Genomic DNA, 17,133 nt, shown 5'->3' with positions numbered 1-17,133 from the left:
GGATTCTGTCCCGGTTGCTCCTCTTCCAGTCCAGCTCTCTTCTGTGGCCCGGGAAGGCAGTGGAGGATGGCCCAGGTGCTTGGGCCCTGCACCTGCATGGGAGACCAGAGGGAGGCGCCTGGCTCCTGGCTTCGAATCGGTGCAGTATGCCGGCTGTAGCAGCCATTTTGGGGGAGAACCAACGGAGAAGGAAGACCATTCTCTCTGTCTCTCTCACTGTCTGACTCTGCCTATCAAAAAAAAAAAATCTTGGTTGCTTTCAAGTGTAGGTGATTATGAATAAAACTGCTAGAAACATCCACATGCAGATTTTTCAACATTAACAGATGTTTTCAACTCATTTAGGTAAGAGCCAAGGATTGTGATTGGTGGTTTTAATGCTAAGAGTATTTTTACTTTTGTAAGAAACTGCCAAACTGTATCCCAAAGTAGCTATATACTGTTTTGCACCTTTACCATTAATAAATGAGAATTCCTCTCACCCTACATCCTTGCTAGCATTTGTTATTGTCAGTGTTCTGGATTTGGACCATTGTAACAGGTATATACTGGTGTCTTATCATTGGTTCAAGTTGCATTTCCCTGATGACATATGAGGGTATTTCAAAAAGATAATTTAAAAGATAAATTCATTTGGTCAAAAATTTTAAACACATGCATAAATTTTCATAATGTACATTTTCATGAACTTTTTGAAGACTCTGTTTTTATGAGTTTATTTGCCATCTGTGTATCTTCTTAGATGAAGCATGTGTTAAGGTCTTTGGCCCAGTTTTTAATCATTTTTTCTCTTATTGTTGAATTGTAAGACTCTTCTGATATTTTGTATAGAAGATCTTTTTTTGAAGATGTCTATATTTATTTTAAAGTCAGAATTAGAGAGACAGAGAGACAGTGAGAGAGATCTTCCTTCCACTGATTGACTCCCCAAATGGCCACAACAGCTGGCCTGGGCCAGGCCAGGATGAAGCTAGGAACCAGGAGCATTATCTAGGTCTCCCATGTGGATGGCAGAGGCCCAAGTGCTTGGGCCATGGGCCACTACTTTCCCAGGTGAATTATCAGGGATATGGATTGGAAATGGAGCATCTGGGATTTCAACTGGTGCCACTTTCGATGCCGGCGTCGTAGGCAGTGGCTTTTTACACACAGTGTTATTTATCAAACATATCTTTTTTTAAAGATTTATTTTATTTATTTGAAAGACAGTTACAGAGAGAGGTAGTGAACCATCCACTGGTTCACTCCCCAGATGACTGCAACGGCTGGAGCTGGGCCGATCCGAATCCAGGAGCCAGGAGCTTCTTCCAGGTCTCCCACATGGGTGCAGGGGCCCAAGCACTTGGGCCATTTTTGAGCTTCTTCCAGATCTCCCACTTGGGTGCAGGGGCCCAAGGATTTGGGCCATCTTCTACTGCTTTCCCAAGCCATAGCAGAGAGCTGGATCAGAAGAGGAGCAGCCGGGACTAAAACCGGCACCCATATGGGATGCTGGCACTTCAGGCCAGGGCTTTAACCTGCTGTGCCACAGCGCTGGCACCTCAAACATATCTTTTGCAAATATTTTCTCCTTGCTTATGACTCATTTTTCATTATTTTGACAGGATCTTTTGCAAATCAAGTGTTTAATTTTAATGAATGCCAGCTTATCAATACTTTCTTTATTAGTTTATGCCTTTGAAGTTGGAAAGTTACTGCCATGCCCATGATCATCTAGAATTTACGTGATCATCTAGAATTTACGTTATCACCTAGTTAACATTTTGCTTTTTGCATTTATGTGGGTGATCTATTTTGAGTTAACTTCTGAGAAATGTTTAATAACTGTGTCTAAGGTCATTTTTTTTGCATTTGGATACCCAGATGTTTTATACATGCATACACACACATACGTATGTGTATGTGTATAAATATTTTCTCCATTGCATTGTCTTTTCTTCTTTCAAAGATCAGTTGACTATATTTATATGAACCTATTATGGGCTCCTGTTTTGTTACATTTACCTATTTAATTTTCCTTTTACCATTACCACATACTATAGCTTTATATTAAGTCTTGATGTTGGATAGTGTCAGTACTACAACTTTGTTCTTCCCTTTCAATATTGTGTTAGATATTCTGTGTCTTTTTTCCTTTCCATATACATTTTAAAATCAATTTGTTAATATTCACATAATAACTTGCAGGGGTTTTGATTGAGATTGTATGAATCTGTAAATCAGCTTTTAAAGAACTGACATCATAGGGACTAACATTGTGGTGCTGCAAATTAAGCTACCACTTGCAATGCCAGTATCCCATGTAGGAGCACCTGTTCAAGTCCTGGCTGCTCCACTTCCAATCCAGCTCCCTGCTAATGCAACTAAGAAGGCAGTGGAAGATGGCTCAAGTACTTGGGCCCTTGCCACTCACATGGGAAACCAGGATAGTGTTTTAGGCTCCTGGCATTGGCTTGACCCAGACCTGGCTGTTATAGCCATTTTTGAGCCAACACATGAATGGATCGCTCTCTCTCTCTCTCTCTCTCTCTCTCTCTCCCCCTCTCTCTTTCTGTGTGTGTGTGTGTGTTGCTCTGCTTTTTAAAAGTAAATCAATAAATCTTTTTTTTTTGACAGGCAGAGTGGACAGTGAGAGAGAGAGACAGAGAGAAAGGTCTTCCTTTTTGCCGTTGGTTCACCCTCCAATGGCCACCGCGGCCGGCGCGCTGCGGCCGGCACATGGTGCTGATCAGATGGCAGGAGCCAGGTGCTTCTCCTGGTCTCCCATGGGGTGCAGGGCCCAAGTACTTGGGCCATCCTCCACTGCACTCCCGGGCCATAGCAGAGAGCTGGCCTGGAAGAGGGGCAACCGGGACAGAATCCGGCGTCCCAACTGGGACTAGAACCCGGTGTGCCGGCGCTGCAAGGCGGAGGATTAGCCTAGTGAGCCACAGCACCGGCCATCAATAAATCTTAAAAAAAAAAAAAAGAGCTGATATCTTAACAGCATTGTATATTCCTGTCCATGCACATGGAATTTCTCTCCACTGATTTAGTTCTTTGATTTCTTTCTTCAGTGTTTTAGTTTTTCTCACATCAATATTGTGCATATTTTGTCACATTTATAGCTAAGTAGTACATTTTAAGTTATTAATGCAAATATATTTTTCATATTTATTTATCCACTCATTTTAGAGAGAGAAGAGAAAGACCCCATTTACTGATTCACTCCCCTAATTCCCCCAGTGGCCAGGCCATTTCTTTTGTATACTAATATTGTATCCTGAAACTTTGCTATAGTCACTTACTAGTTCCAGGAGGGTGTTTTGTCAATTCTTTCCAAGATTTTGCACAGGCTCTCATGTCATCTACAAACAAGGACAGTTTTATTTCTTCCTTCCTCATGGGTATACCTTTTCTTGTTTCATTGCTTTAGCTAGGATTTCTAGTACAATGATGAATAGCCGTGGTGTGACAGAACATCTTTAACATTGTTCCTAAGCTTAGTGGGAAAGATTCTAGTTTCTTATCATTAAGCATAATATTACCTGTAATTTTTAATAGATGTTCTTTATGAAGTTGAAGAATTTCTCATTTTCCTAGTTTTCTATGGCAACTTTATTCTTCTGCATGTAGATATTCAGTTATAGAACTACTTTTAGAGAAAGGACGATATTATCAATAAATGGTGATTGAATCCAGTCACTGGAGTGTGAGTGAAAATGATGTGGGCGGTTCCTGGCCAAGGATTTTGAGAAGGAAGTCGACTACCTCTACTCTACTTTTCCCCCACTTTTCTGGCTGGATGTATGCTGTTATCAGGCCATGTCATGATGCTGATGCAGGAAGTGATGGTTAAGTAATGAGAAATACCAACAAAAGATAGTACTGGCCTCTCATTATTTTCCTATTTCAAAAGCACTTTGAGGGGGAAAAGCCATTGTAATCCATAAACTGTACTTTGGAAATTTATATTTACTAAATAAAAGTTAAAAAAAGCACTTTGGCATTTCATTAATTTCCAACATTTTCTGGCATTGTGGAAATTCAGGATTTCTTGTTCCTGCAACGCTAATTAGCTCACTCACCTCCCTAACTCCTATAGTTCTCAAAAATTAGAAGGGAATATTTACCACACCCTTAATTTCAGTAGTTTTCCTATGATTGTTTCAGTTGTTGTTGCTACCCTAAGCTTTATTTCCAGACATTAAACTCCTCTAATTTTCCCAAACACCACTGGTATAAAAAGTCTTCATGATGTCAGAGCTGAATAGTAGTCAAAACTTTATAGGCATTTTGGAGAGGAGGACATTTTCTTCTCTTTATGTTATGCTTTATTAATGGGATATGCACACTGGACTGTTAAACAGTTTCTTTGGAAACAGTAATTTTGGGAATTATTTATCAACTAGCCTTAGCCATGGCAGACTCCCAGATGTCAGCATGTGTTGGAATAGGCACAAACAAGATCTGAACTCAACGTTGCCATTAGAATAGCTATAATTCCCTAATCACAAAGCATTATTTGTGGACTATGGTCATTGTACCTGATGCTATGTTCCCTCAGAAAGAATCCTATTGAAGCAAACCCCACCAGTTCTACAGATTCACAGTGTCTTAAGTAGTACACACAGGTTGTGCTATTTCTCAGAGCATCTTCAGCCTGTGTAAAAAGTAGATATCCACTGGGCCCATTTTACCAGTTAGTTCACCATACCCACCCCAGCTTAGTTGGTCCTGACTGGAGAGAAATTTTATTGTGCTCAGCTCCTGGCATTAAGGAATTGGAGAAGGGATACATTCTAAGAATACACAGGCCTTGCCTCAACTTAAATCAAATGAGGTGTCCCAGAAGGAAGGTTTTCCTGAGGCATTTGAAGAACAGTAGAGAGGCAAGTTAAGCTAAATGAGCAAAAACAGGTGCAGTACCATGGTAATTGAGAGGGACAAGAGATCATTTAAGCTGCACATTCAAGGAATATGCTAGTGTGCAAGGAGATATGTGGGAGGTGGAGGGGGATGGGAGGTGGCATGGTGGGTACGGTGAGTGAGCTTAGCTGCCTTTGTATCCCAGGCTTAATCCTTGTGGATTGTTTCTACAATTTAGGTTTCAGGGGCATGTCAAGATTTTACAGGTGCTGGTGGAGGTACTAGGGAGTAACCTTGGCTATTGCATTCTATTGAGCTGGAATTCATTTTTGGTGAAAGTAAATAGTGTTGAGAAGTGAGATTATAAGTCAGCATCTAATTTAAGTCTTATTTGCTTTCTCATTTAAAGGTTTTATTTGAAAGGAAGAGAGAGAGAGAGAGAGAGAGAGAGAGAGAGAGAGAAAGAGAGAGAGAGAGAGATCTTAGGTCTGTTGGTTCACTCCCCAAATGCCCATACTTGCAACAGTGAGGGTTGGGCCAAGCTGAAGCCAGGAGCCTGGAAAGCAATTTGATCTCTCGCATGGGTTACAGGGATCCAGTTACTTGAGCCATCACTTGCTGTCTCCCAGAGTATGCATTAGCAGGAAGTTGCATTGGAAGCAGAGTAGCTGGGACTCAAACCAGACACTCTGATACGGGATGCAGGCATCCCAGGCAGTGCCAAATGCCAGCCCCTTTCATTTTAAAAAGAATACTTTATCAGATCCATACATATAAAGAGCAAAATTACATAAAATCACAAAATAGGCCTTTCTCAATTCAATAAACCTTAACTAATAAAAGACCATGTTGTGTAAATGAATTAACAAATTACTGAATACTTCAAAGACTCATACAGTAAAAAACTGTCAGCATATGGTACACTCATTCCTCCGCCAGTAATTATCTTTATATGAATATCCTAACACTTGTAGAATTACAATAAAATCTTGCACTCGTGTGATTTCAAGCATAACTAAAATACAGAGAGGAGATGGGTGGCTGTACTGATGAGAGAAACCCCAAAATATATCCTCCCAGGGATTGATGCACAGGTAAACATAATCAAAGGCAATAGGGCTTTGTTGGGATGGGGACTATATTCTGTTTATACTACTGCTATAAGAATCCTCAACAAACCTAGTGCCTTAAAATGAAAAAAGTTTTTTTACTTCATAGCCCAGGAGGCCAAAAATCCGAAATGATTCATATTTAACTGGACAAAAATCATTGGCAGAATTGCTTTCCTTTTGGAGTTTCTAGGGGAATAATATGCTTTTTTGCCATTTCGAATTCCTAGGGGCAGCCTGAATTCTTTGGCTCCTGGCTCCCTTCCATCTTCAGATCCAACAATAGCATGTCTAGTCTTTGTGCTGCTGCCTCCCCTTGTGGTGACATGGGGGAGGAAAACCCAGCATAATCTTAAATTGAATTCACTGGACTGGCAACCTTAATCTCAACTGCAAGCTTAATTCTCCTTTGCCAGTTAATGAAACTTGTTTCCATGTTCCAGAATACAGCACACACACACATCTTTGAGTTACCGTTATTCTGCCAAGCACAATGAATGTGCCCTTTAAATGAGTTTAAAAATGTTTGCCAGTAACAGCATCAAGTTTGCGCACAATCACATTGTTCTCCTTGGCCATTGCAGCAAGGACAGAGAGGGGTTCTAGAGTAAAGAAGTGTGAGTGAAAGGAAAGGATCCTAAACAGCCAGGTAGTTCTGTCTTGGGGAAGTGGAATCTTCCCTGAGAGTAACTGGTGAAATCAGGCAGGTGGTTAGAGCAAGGGGCTGAGGACCAAGTGGATGAATCCCTGCTGCGTTTCACATTGCCAAATGCCTGGAGGGCTTGGATGTGATTGGCAAGAAGAGACTTGATAGAGAACAGTGGAAGAGGACTGAGGTCCCGCGCTGCCTGGTGCCTGCCACTTGGCCATGGGCAGCAGAGGGGGTGACTGTATGGCCACCTGCAGCTCTTGACAGGGTAGGGTCCACTTTCTTGGGCAAGTGTGGGCACTAAGCAGTGACCAAGTGAGCTGCCATTCTGGAATAAGCAAAAGGCAGTGTAGACTCAGGGCGCAGACCTGTGATTTGTCTGTTAGGGCAGGTGGACTTCTCTCACAAGAGGGGCACTGGTGACCCTGCATGGGGGGCCCAGAGCAGTTCTCCGAGCAGAGGTGCCTCCCTCCCCTGCGTGGCTCCGTGAAGCAGTTAAGGAAGGAAGGACCACCGTGGTGGCCTCGTCCCTCCCAGGCTTTGGTGCTGACAGCCCCTGTGCCATGAGCGCCCGGGGAGGGGGCGACAGGAGCTGGCGCTCAGAGACGGGGGTGCAGAGGCGCCGAGGGGCAGGCTGGTATCCATCCGCTGCGCCCTGCGACGCGGCTCTCGCCGGCCCCGGCAGGCTGCGCGCCCCCCGACCCGTCCGCCAGCCGGCCCCAGAGCCCGTGAGCGCGCCGGAGCTGTGGTGGTGGTCGCTCAGTGAGCGTGAGAGGCGTCCCCGGAGGCGCCCCGCGCTAGCGCCCCCGGCCTGGGCTGGCGGTAGTGCGGGCCCCGCCCAGCTCAGGGTGGGAACGAGGGTGGGCCTGGGAGGGGGCGTCGAGGCGCTGGCGCCATATCCCTCCGCCCCCTTCCCGACACCCTCGCGGCGAGCGGTTGCTGCCGCATCCTGCGCAGCCCCTGACGGGTTTGGTGCAGAGGCGCGGGGGGCGGGACGCGGCTTGGCCGTTCTGGTCGCAGGGAAAGCGCTGGGAATCCGAGAGAGAGAGAGAGAGAGAGAGAGAGAGAGAGGAGAAGCGAGGAGGGCAAGGCTGGAGACCGGGGCCCTGAGCCAGTGAAGGCAAGTGGGGGAGGTGGGGGGTTCGGGTCTTCTTCCCCCCACCGCCGCCGGCCGGCTGACAGCCTGGCCCCACACCCGGGCAGCCTGGCAAGGAGGTGGCGAGCCTGTCGCAGCTGGCCCGGGTCCGGGTCCCATGTGGAACGCAGTGCCTGGTGGCCCCTGTGGAGGAGGCAGCAGGGATCCGCGCGGGCAGGGCCAAGGGCAGAGCGGTGGTCAGAGAGGCACCGGCACATCCTCTGAAGACCAGCTGCGGGGACAGCCTGCCAGCCGGTTTCCCAGCGCCCGGCCCCGCCCTCGCTGGTGCCTGTGCCCCAGGAGGCGGTGGGGGAGGCAGGGCAGGAGAATGTGGGAACAGGAGCTGGGGTGGGGGGTGCCCGGGAGGCCGGCCGGCCGGGTAGTGGCGGGGACGGGCACCTGAGCTCCCTGGCCAGCTCAGTGGGGGGAGCTGGGTCGCGTTTGCCACTGTGAGCCCTGATGCTGGAAGGGGTGCACTGGGTGCCTTGTCCTGGGTGCTGCCCCTTTCCACAGGTTTCAGGTTGATGTCAGAGTCTCCTGTCTGCGTGGTGGGGCTGGCATATCCTGGCAGGCCACAGTGTGGGTCTAGAGAGGAGAGGCGTGAGCAAAGGAGCCACAGAAAATGGCTTGGGTTTATGGACGTGTGTGGGATGGGGATGGGGGTGAGTGCCGCCAGGGGAGGTCTGGCATCCAGCTGCACCTCCTCATCTTCCCTACCTGCGATCCAGGCACTTCCCCCACCCGCCCAAAGTGGGGGCCTGAAGGGGGGCTTTGCAGCTGTGTGGGATGAGGGAGTCACAGTTACAAGGGCCACTTCACAACCTGCTTCTAGAATATGCGACACCTTTTCCCTGTTTTATGCTGCGTAAGACATGGGGCTGTGGTGCACCTAGTGGTGGATCCCCAGAATTGGAGGAGGGAGTGATGGGAAGGGTGTGACGTCAAGAGAGGGTGTTCAGTCTTTCTGGAACCCTGCAGCAGGACCTCAGTGAGACCTGAAGGTTCCACCAGCACGACCTCAGACGCTGAAAGACAGATATAATGAGAATTCCTACTCTTGGTGTCAGCCGTCCACCAGGCTTCAACTGCTGCTGTGATTTCCTGACTGCCTTACCTTTCCATCTGTTTGTCCATAGGCCTGCTTTGAGGCCGCTCAGTTCTGCAAGAAGGGAGAGGAAGAAGAGACTGGCTCAAGTGTCTGGAGGTTGGTGCGAAGGGGGACAATTCAGGGCACAGCTATAGACCTTGATCTGAGCAGAAAGTGATATTTGTTTCAGGGGCCAGGATGTGTGCTTACCTACTGAGCATTCAGACTCCATTCTCTCCTGTCTGTTCACTTGTCTGTAGGACCTTCCTCCCCACAGCCATCAGCTGTGGGACTTGACACCACTTGATCAAGGAAAGCAGGGGGAGATTACATCACATCAGTCAAGGTTGGTATAAGAACGGACTCTTTGGGTGGGGTAGTGGAGACCAGCACTACTGTAGGAGCACTGAGGGTCCGGTCTGGGGGCTCTTCAGCCTCTCCTCTTTCCAAAATACTTCCAGCCACTGCCAAATCCATTTTGTAGCAGACGACAAGGACAGAGACCGTCTCCTAGCCTAGCATTTAACACCAGTCTCTGCACGGAGTGATGCAATTGGAGCAGATTTAGATCCCCATTTCATTCTCTCTCTCTAGATCCACCTACAGTGGCAGCTCTGGTGGTATTGGAGTTGCTGCTGACCACCACAGCAGGTCTGCACCCACCAGGAACCATCCATCCATCCCCCAGCTTGGCTGAATTTTGTCTGTGTTGCTAAGACTGTTTGAAAAGAAGGATAATTGACTCTTTATGTTGTTCACAGCCTTTTAGAGTGTAAAATGGAGCTTGAAACAGATTCGTGTTTGTAGTGGTTTAGATAGGGACTTATTACTGAGCTTTCTCTAACTTGTATCATGACCGGGGCTGAGATTGAGCCTGGTGTTCCCAGTAAGCCTGAAACAAAGGCTGGGGAAGAGGTTGTGGGTGGGGCTGAAAGAGAGAATGAAGTTCCCTTGGTTGTCAGACCCAAGGTTAGGATTCAAGCCCAGATAATGAATGGGGCAAGGCCCAAAACTAAGACCAAGGTTATGCCTAGGGCACGGCCTAAAACTAAGGCCAGTACAGGAGGTGGGGCACATTCTAAGAGTAAGTCTAAGGGAATCCTTGGGTCAGAATCTAAGGGTGATGCCCAGGTATGGGCCCAGGCTGAATGTGGGGCTATGGCAATGTTGAAGACTGAGGGAGAGTCTCCAACCAGTAGTGCTTTTTCTAGATCAGTTGCTAAAACTAAGTGTCTGTCTGTGGATAGAGAACTGCTTAATATGGACACTGAGAGCTTTCCTAGAAGGAAGGACAACTCCCAAGCAGGATTCCAGCCTTCATTTAGGTCAGAGGGAGAGGATGGTATTGAGTCCTGGTACTGCCCCAAGCCTCTATCCAAACAAGAAACGTCTCTGTGTTCCTTGTTCTGGAATAGAGATGAAGTCAGTTCCAAATTTCGTCCTAGGAATAGAATAAAGGCCAGTACCAGGTCCAGGCACATGGCCAGAAAAGAAGTTAATATTCTGTGTAAGCCCAAAACCAAGAAAGAACTCTGTACTGTGTCTAGTTCTGGTTCTGAGGATGAGTCTGTGAAGATACCCTGTTTCTGGGCCAAAGACCAGACATATTCCTGGTCCAGGCCCAGAGAAGAGGCCAATAATTGGTCCAGGTTTACATCTAAGACACAAGTCTGTGTTGAGTCCAGTTTTGGTTCTGATCGTGAAGACCACATGAAATCCTGGTTCTGGTCTAGAGAGGGGATCAAATCCAGATCCAAACCCAGAGCCAGAAAAGAGGCCAACACCAGGGCCAGGCAAAGGGCCAAGCAAGAAGCTTGCATGGATTTCATATCTGGCTGCATGGATGTAAGAAAAAATGAGCCCTGGTTCTTACCTGGAGAAAAGGCTGGTAACTTTTTATGGCCTAAGACCAAGAAAGAGGCCAGGGCCAGAGCAATGGCAAAGGAAGAGGCCAAAGCCAAGACCAGAGCCAAGGCCAAACGGGAAGTCAAGTCAGAGGAGGAGGTCCTTATTGGTACCTGGCTCTGGGCTACAGAGGAATCCAGCATGGTGGATGGAGCCAATATCATGTCCATTTCACAAATGGAGGGTGAATCCCTTGTTGGGAGTTGGTTCTGGACTGAAGAAGAGGACAGTTTGGGGACTGGAGCCAGTAAATCCATACCAAGGGCTAAGGTGGAGCCTAGTTGTGATTCCTATCTTGGGGCTGTGAAAAACACTAGTGTGGCAAGTGGGACTGCAGGTGCTTCTGAAACTATGCTAGCAGCTGATGAAGAGGTCATTGTTAGTTCCTGGTTCTGGGTTGGTGAAGAAGCCAACCCAGAGCCTGAGGAAGAGACCATTTTTGGGTCTTGGTTCTGGGACATTGATGAAACCAGTGTGGAATCTGGTACTGCAGTCAGCTGTGAGTCCAGGAAAAAGTCAGAGGAAGAAGCAGCTGTTGGTCCCTGGTTCTGGACTGGCGAAGAAGGCAGTGTAGTGGCTGCGGTTGGAGAAGAGGCCAAGTCAGGATCTGAAGAAGACACAATATTTGGATCCTGGTTTTGGTCTGAAAACCAGCCCCCTGTGGATTCTAGGGATGAAGCTAGCTGTGACACTGTGCCAGTGGGTGAGGAGGAGGAGGAGGAGCCCATTATTGGGTCCTTGTTCTGGGCCGGAGTAGACACTTGGGTGGAGGCTGAAGTCAACAGCATGTCTAATCTGGAGGATGAGGAAGAGGCCATTGTATCACCTTGGTTTGGAGTCAAAGAAGAGGTCAGTATGAAGTATGGGGCTGGTGCCAGATGCAAATTCATGACAAGAGCTGAGGAGAAAGATAGATCTTACTTCTGGGAAAAAGGAAAACCCTTTATGTATCCTGCTGATGGAGGAAGCTGGAATTCTAAACCAAAGGAGGAAGAGGACACTGTTGATTCATGTTTCTGGTCCAAAAACTACTCAAGACCAGGGGCCATTGTAGGGTCCTCGTTATGTGCTGCAGAAGGTGGCAGTATAGATGATGAGACTGGAGAAGAGGCTAGGTTACCAACTGAAGGGGAGAACGTAATCAAGCCTTTGTTCTGGAAAGACGATGAAGCCATTCAGGAGACTACCAGCAGAGAAGATCCCAGGCCAGCAGCTGAGGAGGAGTATATTGTTGGTTCTTGGTTCTTGGCTGGGGAAGAGTACGGGCTTGAGGCAGTGCCTAAAGTTAGAGAAGAGAATAGTGTCACAACTGAGGAGGAAGCTGTTCTGGGGTCCTGGTTCTGGGAGGAGCCTGTTAGGAGAGAAGCTGGATTTTGCAACAAATCCAGTGTCACATCTGAAGAGGAGGAAGTCATTGTTGGGTCCTGGTTCTGGGAAGAAGGGGCCAGGACGGGGACAGTGATAGAGGCCAGCTCTGAGTCCAAGCCTGGGACTGAGGAGGAGGAAATCATCATTGGGTCCTGGTTCTGGAATGAAGAAGCCAGTATAGAAACTGGGTCTCATGCAGTAGACAAAACAAGGTCAGAGACCGAAGAGAATGTTTTTGGGTCCTGGTTCTGGGCTGCAAAAGAAGGTGATGGAGAATCAGGTGTGTGCCATGTGTCCTCGCCACAGGATGATGAAGAGATGATTGTTGAGTCCTGGTTGTGGTCTGGAGAGGAGGCCATTAAGGAGACTGGAACTGTGGCTACTTGTGAGTCGGAAAATGAGGAAGGGGCAGTTGCTGGCTCATGGTTTGGAGCTCAAAATGAGGAGAATGATGGGACTGGAAGTGGAACCAACTGTGAGTCCAGGACGTTTGCTGATGAAGATGAGGCCATAGTGGGGTCCTGGTTCTGGGCAGGAGATGAGCCTCATTTTGAGTCAAATCCAAGCCCTGTTTTCAGGGCCATTTGCAAGTCCAGGTGTTCAGTTGAGCAGGAGCCTGATCCATCACGCAGGCCCCAGAGCTGGGATGAGGTCACAATTCAGTTCAAGCCTGGTCCATGGGGAAGGGTTGGCTTCCCATCCACAAGCACCTTTAACTTTCCCAAAGAAGCAGTATTTCTGTTTTCTGAAATGTTTGGAGGAAAGCCCAAGCTCTTGGAACTTAGCCCGGAAAGGGAAGAGCAGGAATCTTTGCTTCAGCCTGATCAGCCTGACCCTGAGTTCCAATTTCGGTATGATCCTTCCTATCGGTCAGTCCAGGAAATTCGAGAGCACCTTAGGGACAAAGAGAGTACAGGGCCTGAGAATTGGTCTTGCAGCTGCATACAGTGTGAGCTTAGAATTGATTCTGAAGAGTTTGAAGAACTCCTTTTACTAATGGACAGAATCCGTGATCCTTTCATCTATGAAATATCTAAAATTGCAATGGGGATGAGAAGTGCTTCTCAGTTTACCCGAGATTTCATTCGGGATTCAGGTGTGGTCTCACTTATTCAAGCCTTGCTCAATTATCCATCCTCCCGAGTTAGGACAAGGTTTTTGGAAAATATGATTCGCATGACTCCACCTTACCCAAATCTAAACATGATTCAGACATATGTATGTCAAGTGTGTGAGGAAACCCTTGCTTATGGCTTGGATACCCCTGAGCAGCTGTGTGGAATAAGGATGATTACACATCTCACCAGTACTACTGACTATCATACACTGATTGCCAATTATATGTCAGAATTTCTCTCCTTGCTAGCTACAGGCAATACCCAAACAAGGTTTCATGTTTTGAAAATACTGTTGAATTTTTCTGAAAATCTTGTCATGACAAAAGAACTACTCAGTGCTGAAGCAATGTCAGAATTTATGGGCCTCGTTAGCAGGAATGAGACAAATGACAATGTTCAAATTATTCTTGCAATATTTGAAAATATTGGTAACAATATCAAAAAAGAAGCAGTGTTCACTGATGATGATTTCGATCTCGAGCCACTTATTTCTACATTCCATGAGGTTGAGAAATTTATTAAGGAACTGCAAAGCAAACCAGACGATCCAAATGACCCCGAAGCAGACCAGGAAAATTAGTATGACTAATCACTTGCCAGATTGTCCTTTTATTCCTGTGTTGTGATCCTCAAGTAATGCTTTGGTTTTCAAAGTTGAATCTGTGTTGCAGCATACATCTTTAATTCTGATATTAACTTGCCAACTCTGTGTATAAGATGGGTCATTTTCTGATGCCAAATGAGTATTGGAACTGAAAACATTTGTTGATATTTATCTTGTCCAAATTGTGATATTTAGTATTTGAGCTTATTGTGAACTGAGCCATCATAAATAAGTTATCCTTCCAGTTGCTGTTCTGATGTTTACATACCTCTTTGAGTCTTATTTGTGTTTCAATAAAGTTCTCTGTTAAAATTGGCAGAAATCACCCGTCTTGAATTTAAAATACAAAATAAACACACAAGCACATACAGAGATAAAGATAATTAACATCTGTGTAATATGCTCCATGGAAAAGCTGTTTCTCCACTTTGAACACAAAAGTCACCAGGGACCACTACTCAGGGCATGCGTCAGAGAGAAAGGACCCACTGAAGTTGGACTTTAAAGTGTAGGAACGACACTGGTGTGAAGAAAAGCATGGGGTTGGAACAAAAAAAGTGTGCTAAGGGGATAAGGTATCCAGTTTGCCTGGAGTGGGTAGGAGGAATATGTTGAGGGATATAGAGGATGAGATAAGTTTTGAAGAGCTGGGAAGATGCACTTTGCTGATCAAAGTACAACTATTCTTTTGAAGTTACCTAAACGGTAAAAGAATAAGATACATGAATCTACTTGAGTAGGAAGATGATTTAATTAGGATTGTGCCTATGGCGACTGTTAAGAAAGTATCATAGAGCAATTAAAAGTGACATATAGGTTTTATAACTAGGAAAAGCCCTGATGCTTTTACAGTTGGTGTAATGGAGAAGACATGTATGATTACATTTTAAAAGTTAAGTGTGAGTAAACTTATGAATTTATGCAAGTGACTTTGATTATAGAAAATTCTACAATGATATGATAGACATCAACTTCAGTGTAACTGGTTTGCCAAATAAAAATAGTAAAATTATTTTTTAAACAGTAAAATCAATGAAGTTCTTGTGTTTATGCCAGTTTTCTTTTTTCTGTGTTTTACATTCACAAAAGTATTACAGACAGGAGAAAAAGGAATAAAGTTGGTTTTAGGAAGGAGTCAAGGATAAGGGAAGATATATAAAGTGTTCTGTTCTTTTCAGGGAATGAACTAGAAATAGTGACTTTTATTTTTGGTTGCTCTGAGGGAGAAAACTGCACTTTTCCACCTGATTGTAGTACATGAAGGTTTATGAAAGGCACATAAAATGGCAGTTTTGCCTGTCTTCAAAAATCATAAATGTTAAAAGGGATCATCGTGGTGGTGCAAGCTGGAGTTCAATGTTTTGCTTATGAAAATTTTTCAAGACCGAGCCTGTGTGTGTGTATTTACATGTCGCATGAGTATTATTCAAAGTATTGAAGGTTCATCTCCCACATCCTCGTGGAGTGTTCCACACCAGCCATCCAAGCCCCCTAACAGAGCAAAGCGCACGCATAAGACTGGCAGCTTTGTCTCCAAATGCAGCCCTCCGGCCAGCTGCACGTTCGCCAGGGTCAGGAGCTCGTGCTGCCTGTATCAGCAGCTCAGCCCCAGAAGCAGATCGCGGCCATCCCTGCAGCAGGCAAGCTGACTGCGCGGTCACGTGGGGCGGGCGGCGGGTCATGTGACCAGCTCTGGGCCGGCAGAGAAGAGTGTTTACTTGCTCGGAGAAGGGACCAGGAGGACCTAGGATGGACCCAGGGAGGTGCGCCGGGTGGCGGGGAGTTACGGTGGGTGGGTGGGGGTCTCTGCATGCTGCATGGGCCTGAAAACTAACTTCCCAGGCGACCACGGAGGACAGCGCTTGTCGGTCAAGGAAGTGGTCCCTTAGGCAGTGGCGAGCGTCTCAGCCAGTCTGTGTCTCGTCCGGGAGCTGCAGCCTTGGAGGCGGCGTTCGTCCGTGGAGAGAGCAGCGGCTGGTGTTGGAGGGGGTGGGTGCGAGGCCGGGAAATGCCATCGGCGGGAGGTGGTGGCTGAGACTGAACGCGGCTGCAGGAAATGTCTGGGCGACTGGGCGCCTCGCCCTCCAGGCCGCCTCTGAGCAGCCCCTCCCCCCACCCCAGGCTTCCCGCCCAGCGCGGCGCGACTGTGTTGCTAGGTTTGGGTGAGGGCGGCGGGCACTCGGATGGAGCTGACTTCGGGGGTCCGGTAGAGCCTAACAGGGAGGGGACAACTCGTGGGCACTGCGGCACTGGGTGAGGACAGGCAGGGGTGGGGCTGGGAACCGTGGGCAGCTGTCTTCCTCTCACCACGTGGGCACTGGCTCTCCAGCGTCTGCCTGCCTGCCTGCCTGCCTGCCTGCCTTACTGACAGTGTCCAGGCAGTGGGGATGGCTGAGGGCAGCTGGAAGCTGGGGGTGGGCAGGGTAACACATCTGCCTTTTGCTCCAGGGCTCAAGCTGACTGGGGATGCCAGAGAGGAATGAGCCTCAACCTGGGAGCTCTGGACAAAGAGGAGGAGGCGTGGACTGGGGGAGGAACCTAGATGCTTTGGGCTCTTCACTTGGGATTTCTCATGGGGATCCTCCCCAAGCTTAACAGCCTCTTAGAGACCTCCTGGATCTCAACCTTAGAGAGCAGCATCCTGTGTGAGGTTCTGAAAAGAGGCAGTCCCACTGTGCCCTCGGTGGCTCGCTCTCATCTAATGACACACTGGTTCTGCTCCATCTGATGCTCCCACTCCCTCAATTCCTGGGTATAAGTGGAAGGTCTTTCGGGGATCCACTGACATGTTCTGCTTTATGGATAGTCTCTAAGATTACCCCACCCCGTGGACCGTTTGCTCTTTCATTTTTGTTTTACGGCCAATGGCTTAGACTTGGTGATTTGCACCTATTCTTGGTGACACTCCTTGTTTGTGTTCATCCGTTTTGCTCAGCGCTCCACTGTGTCATACAGCCAGAGTACCGAAATCCTTCAAGATGATTTAAGGGAAATGAATTCTACTAATCATATCAACCTCTCCACTTATTTGCCCCTTTTATAGGTTTGAACTTAATCCATAGAGACTTTCCTCATTCTTTTTTACAGCTGTGTAGTACTCCGTGGTACCACTATTATGATTCATTCAATCATTCTTTCCTGTGTGCATACTTGTTTCTAATATGTTGCTATACGTATTACAGAAAATGTACAAATATGTTTTTGCATGGCTGGAGGTATATCTCTATGGATTCTTATAATTGGGGTTGGTGGTTCAAAATGTAAGTTCACATGTCCCTTTTTTAGGTACTCTCTCTAAAATTTCCTCCAA

The 17,133-nt window shown here is 47.0% G+C and overlaps 3 protein-coding genes across 5 annotated transcripts in view; all 3 read left to right on the top strand.

The window, feature by feature from the left end:
* Positions 1–14,145, top strand: part of GPRASP1 (G protein-coupled receptor associated sorting protein 1) — a 32,448-nt gene extending 18,303 nt beyond the window's left edge. Inside the window, exons 1-4 of one of the 2 annotated variants that reach the window (XM_002720345.6) lie at positions 7,537–7,726; positions 8,878–8,945; positions 9,089–9,174; positions 9,423–14,145. In XM_002720345.6, coding sequence (XP_002720391.4) covers positions 9,681–13,799 — 4,119 coding nt within the window. In that variant the 5' untranslated portion in view covers positions 7,537–7,726; positions 8,878–8,945; positions 9,089–9,174; positions 9,423–9,680 and the 3' untranslated portion in view covers positions 13,800–14,145. Of the gene's footprint in view, positions 1–7,536; positions 7,727–8,877; positions 8,946–9,088; positions 9,175–9,422 lie in introns of those variants that run through there. The other variant, XM_089324504.1, reaches the window with a different exon arrangement.
* Positions 1–17,133, top strand: part of GPRASP3 (G protein-coupled receptor associated sorting protein family member 3) — a 107,109-nt gene that overhangs the window by 18,303 nt on the left and 71,673 nt on the right. The window lies entirely within an intron of this gene.
* Positions 15,497–17,133, top strand: part of GPRASP2 (G protein-coupled receptor associated sorting protein 2) — a 53,585-nt gene continuing 51,948 nt past the window's right edge. The window contains exon 1 of the mRNA XM_070066442.2: positions 15,497–15,586. Within this exon, the coding sequence (XP_069922543.1) occupies positions 15,573–15,586 (14 nt within the window). The 5' untranslated portion in view covers positions 15,497–15,572. The remainder of the gene's footprint in view (positions 15,587–17,133) is intronic.

Source organism: Oryctolagus cuniculus, chromosome X (assembly GCF_051225735.1).
Source record: "Oryctolagus cuniculus isolate XC-2025 breed Fujian yellow rabbit chromosome X, ASM5122573v1, whole genome shotgun sequence".
NCBI classification, from domain to species: domain Eukaryota; kingdom Metazoa; phylum Chordata; class Mammalia; order Lagomorpha; family Leporidae; genus Oryctolagus; species Oryctolagus cuniculus.
The sequence above is the reverse complement of the archived record's forward strand: the minus strand, read 5'-3'. Positions and strand labels throughout refer to the sequence as shown.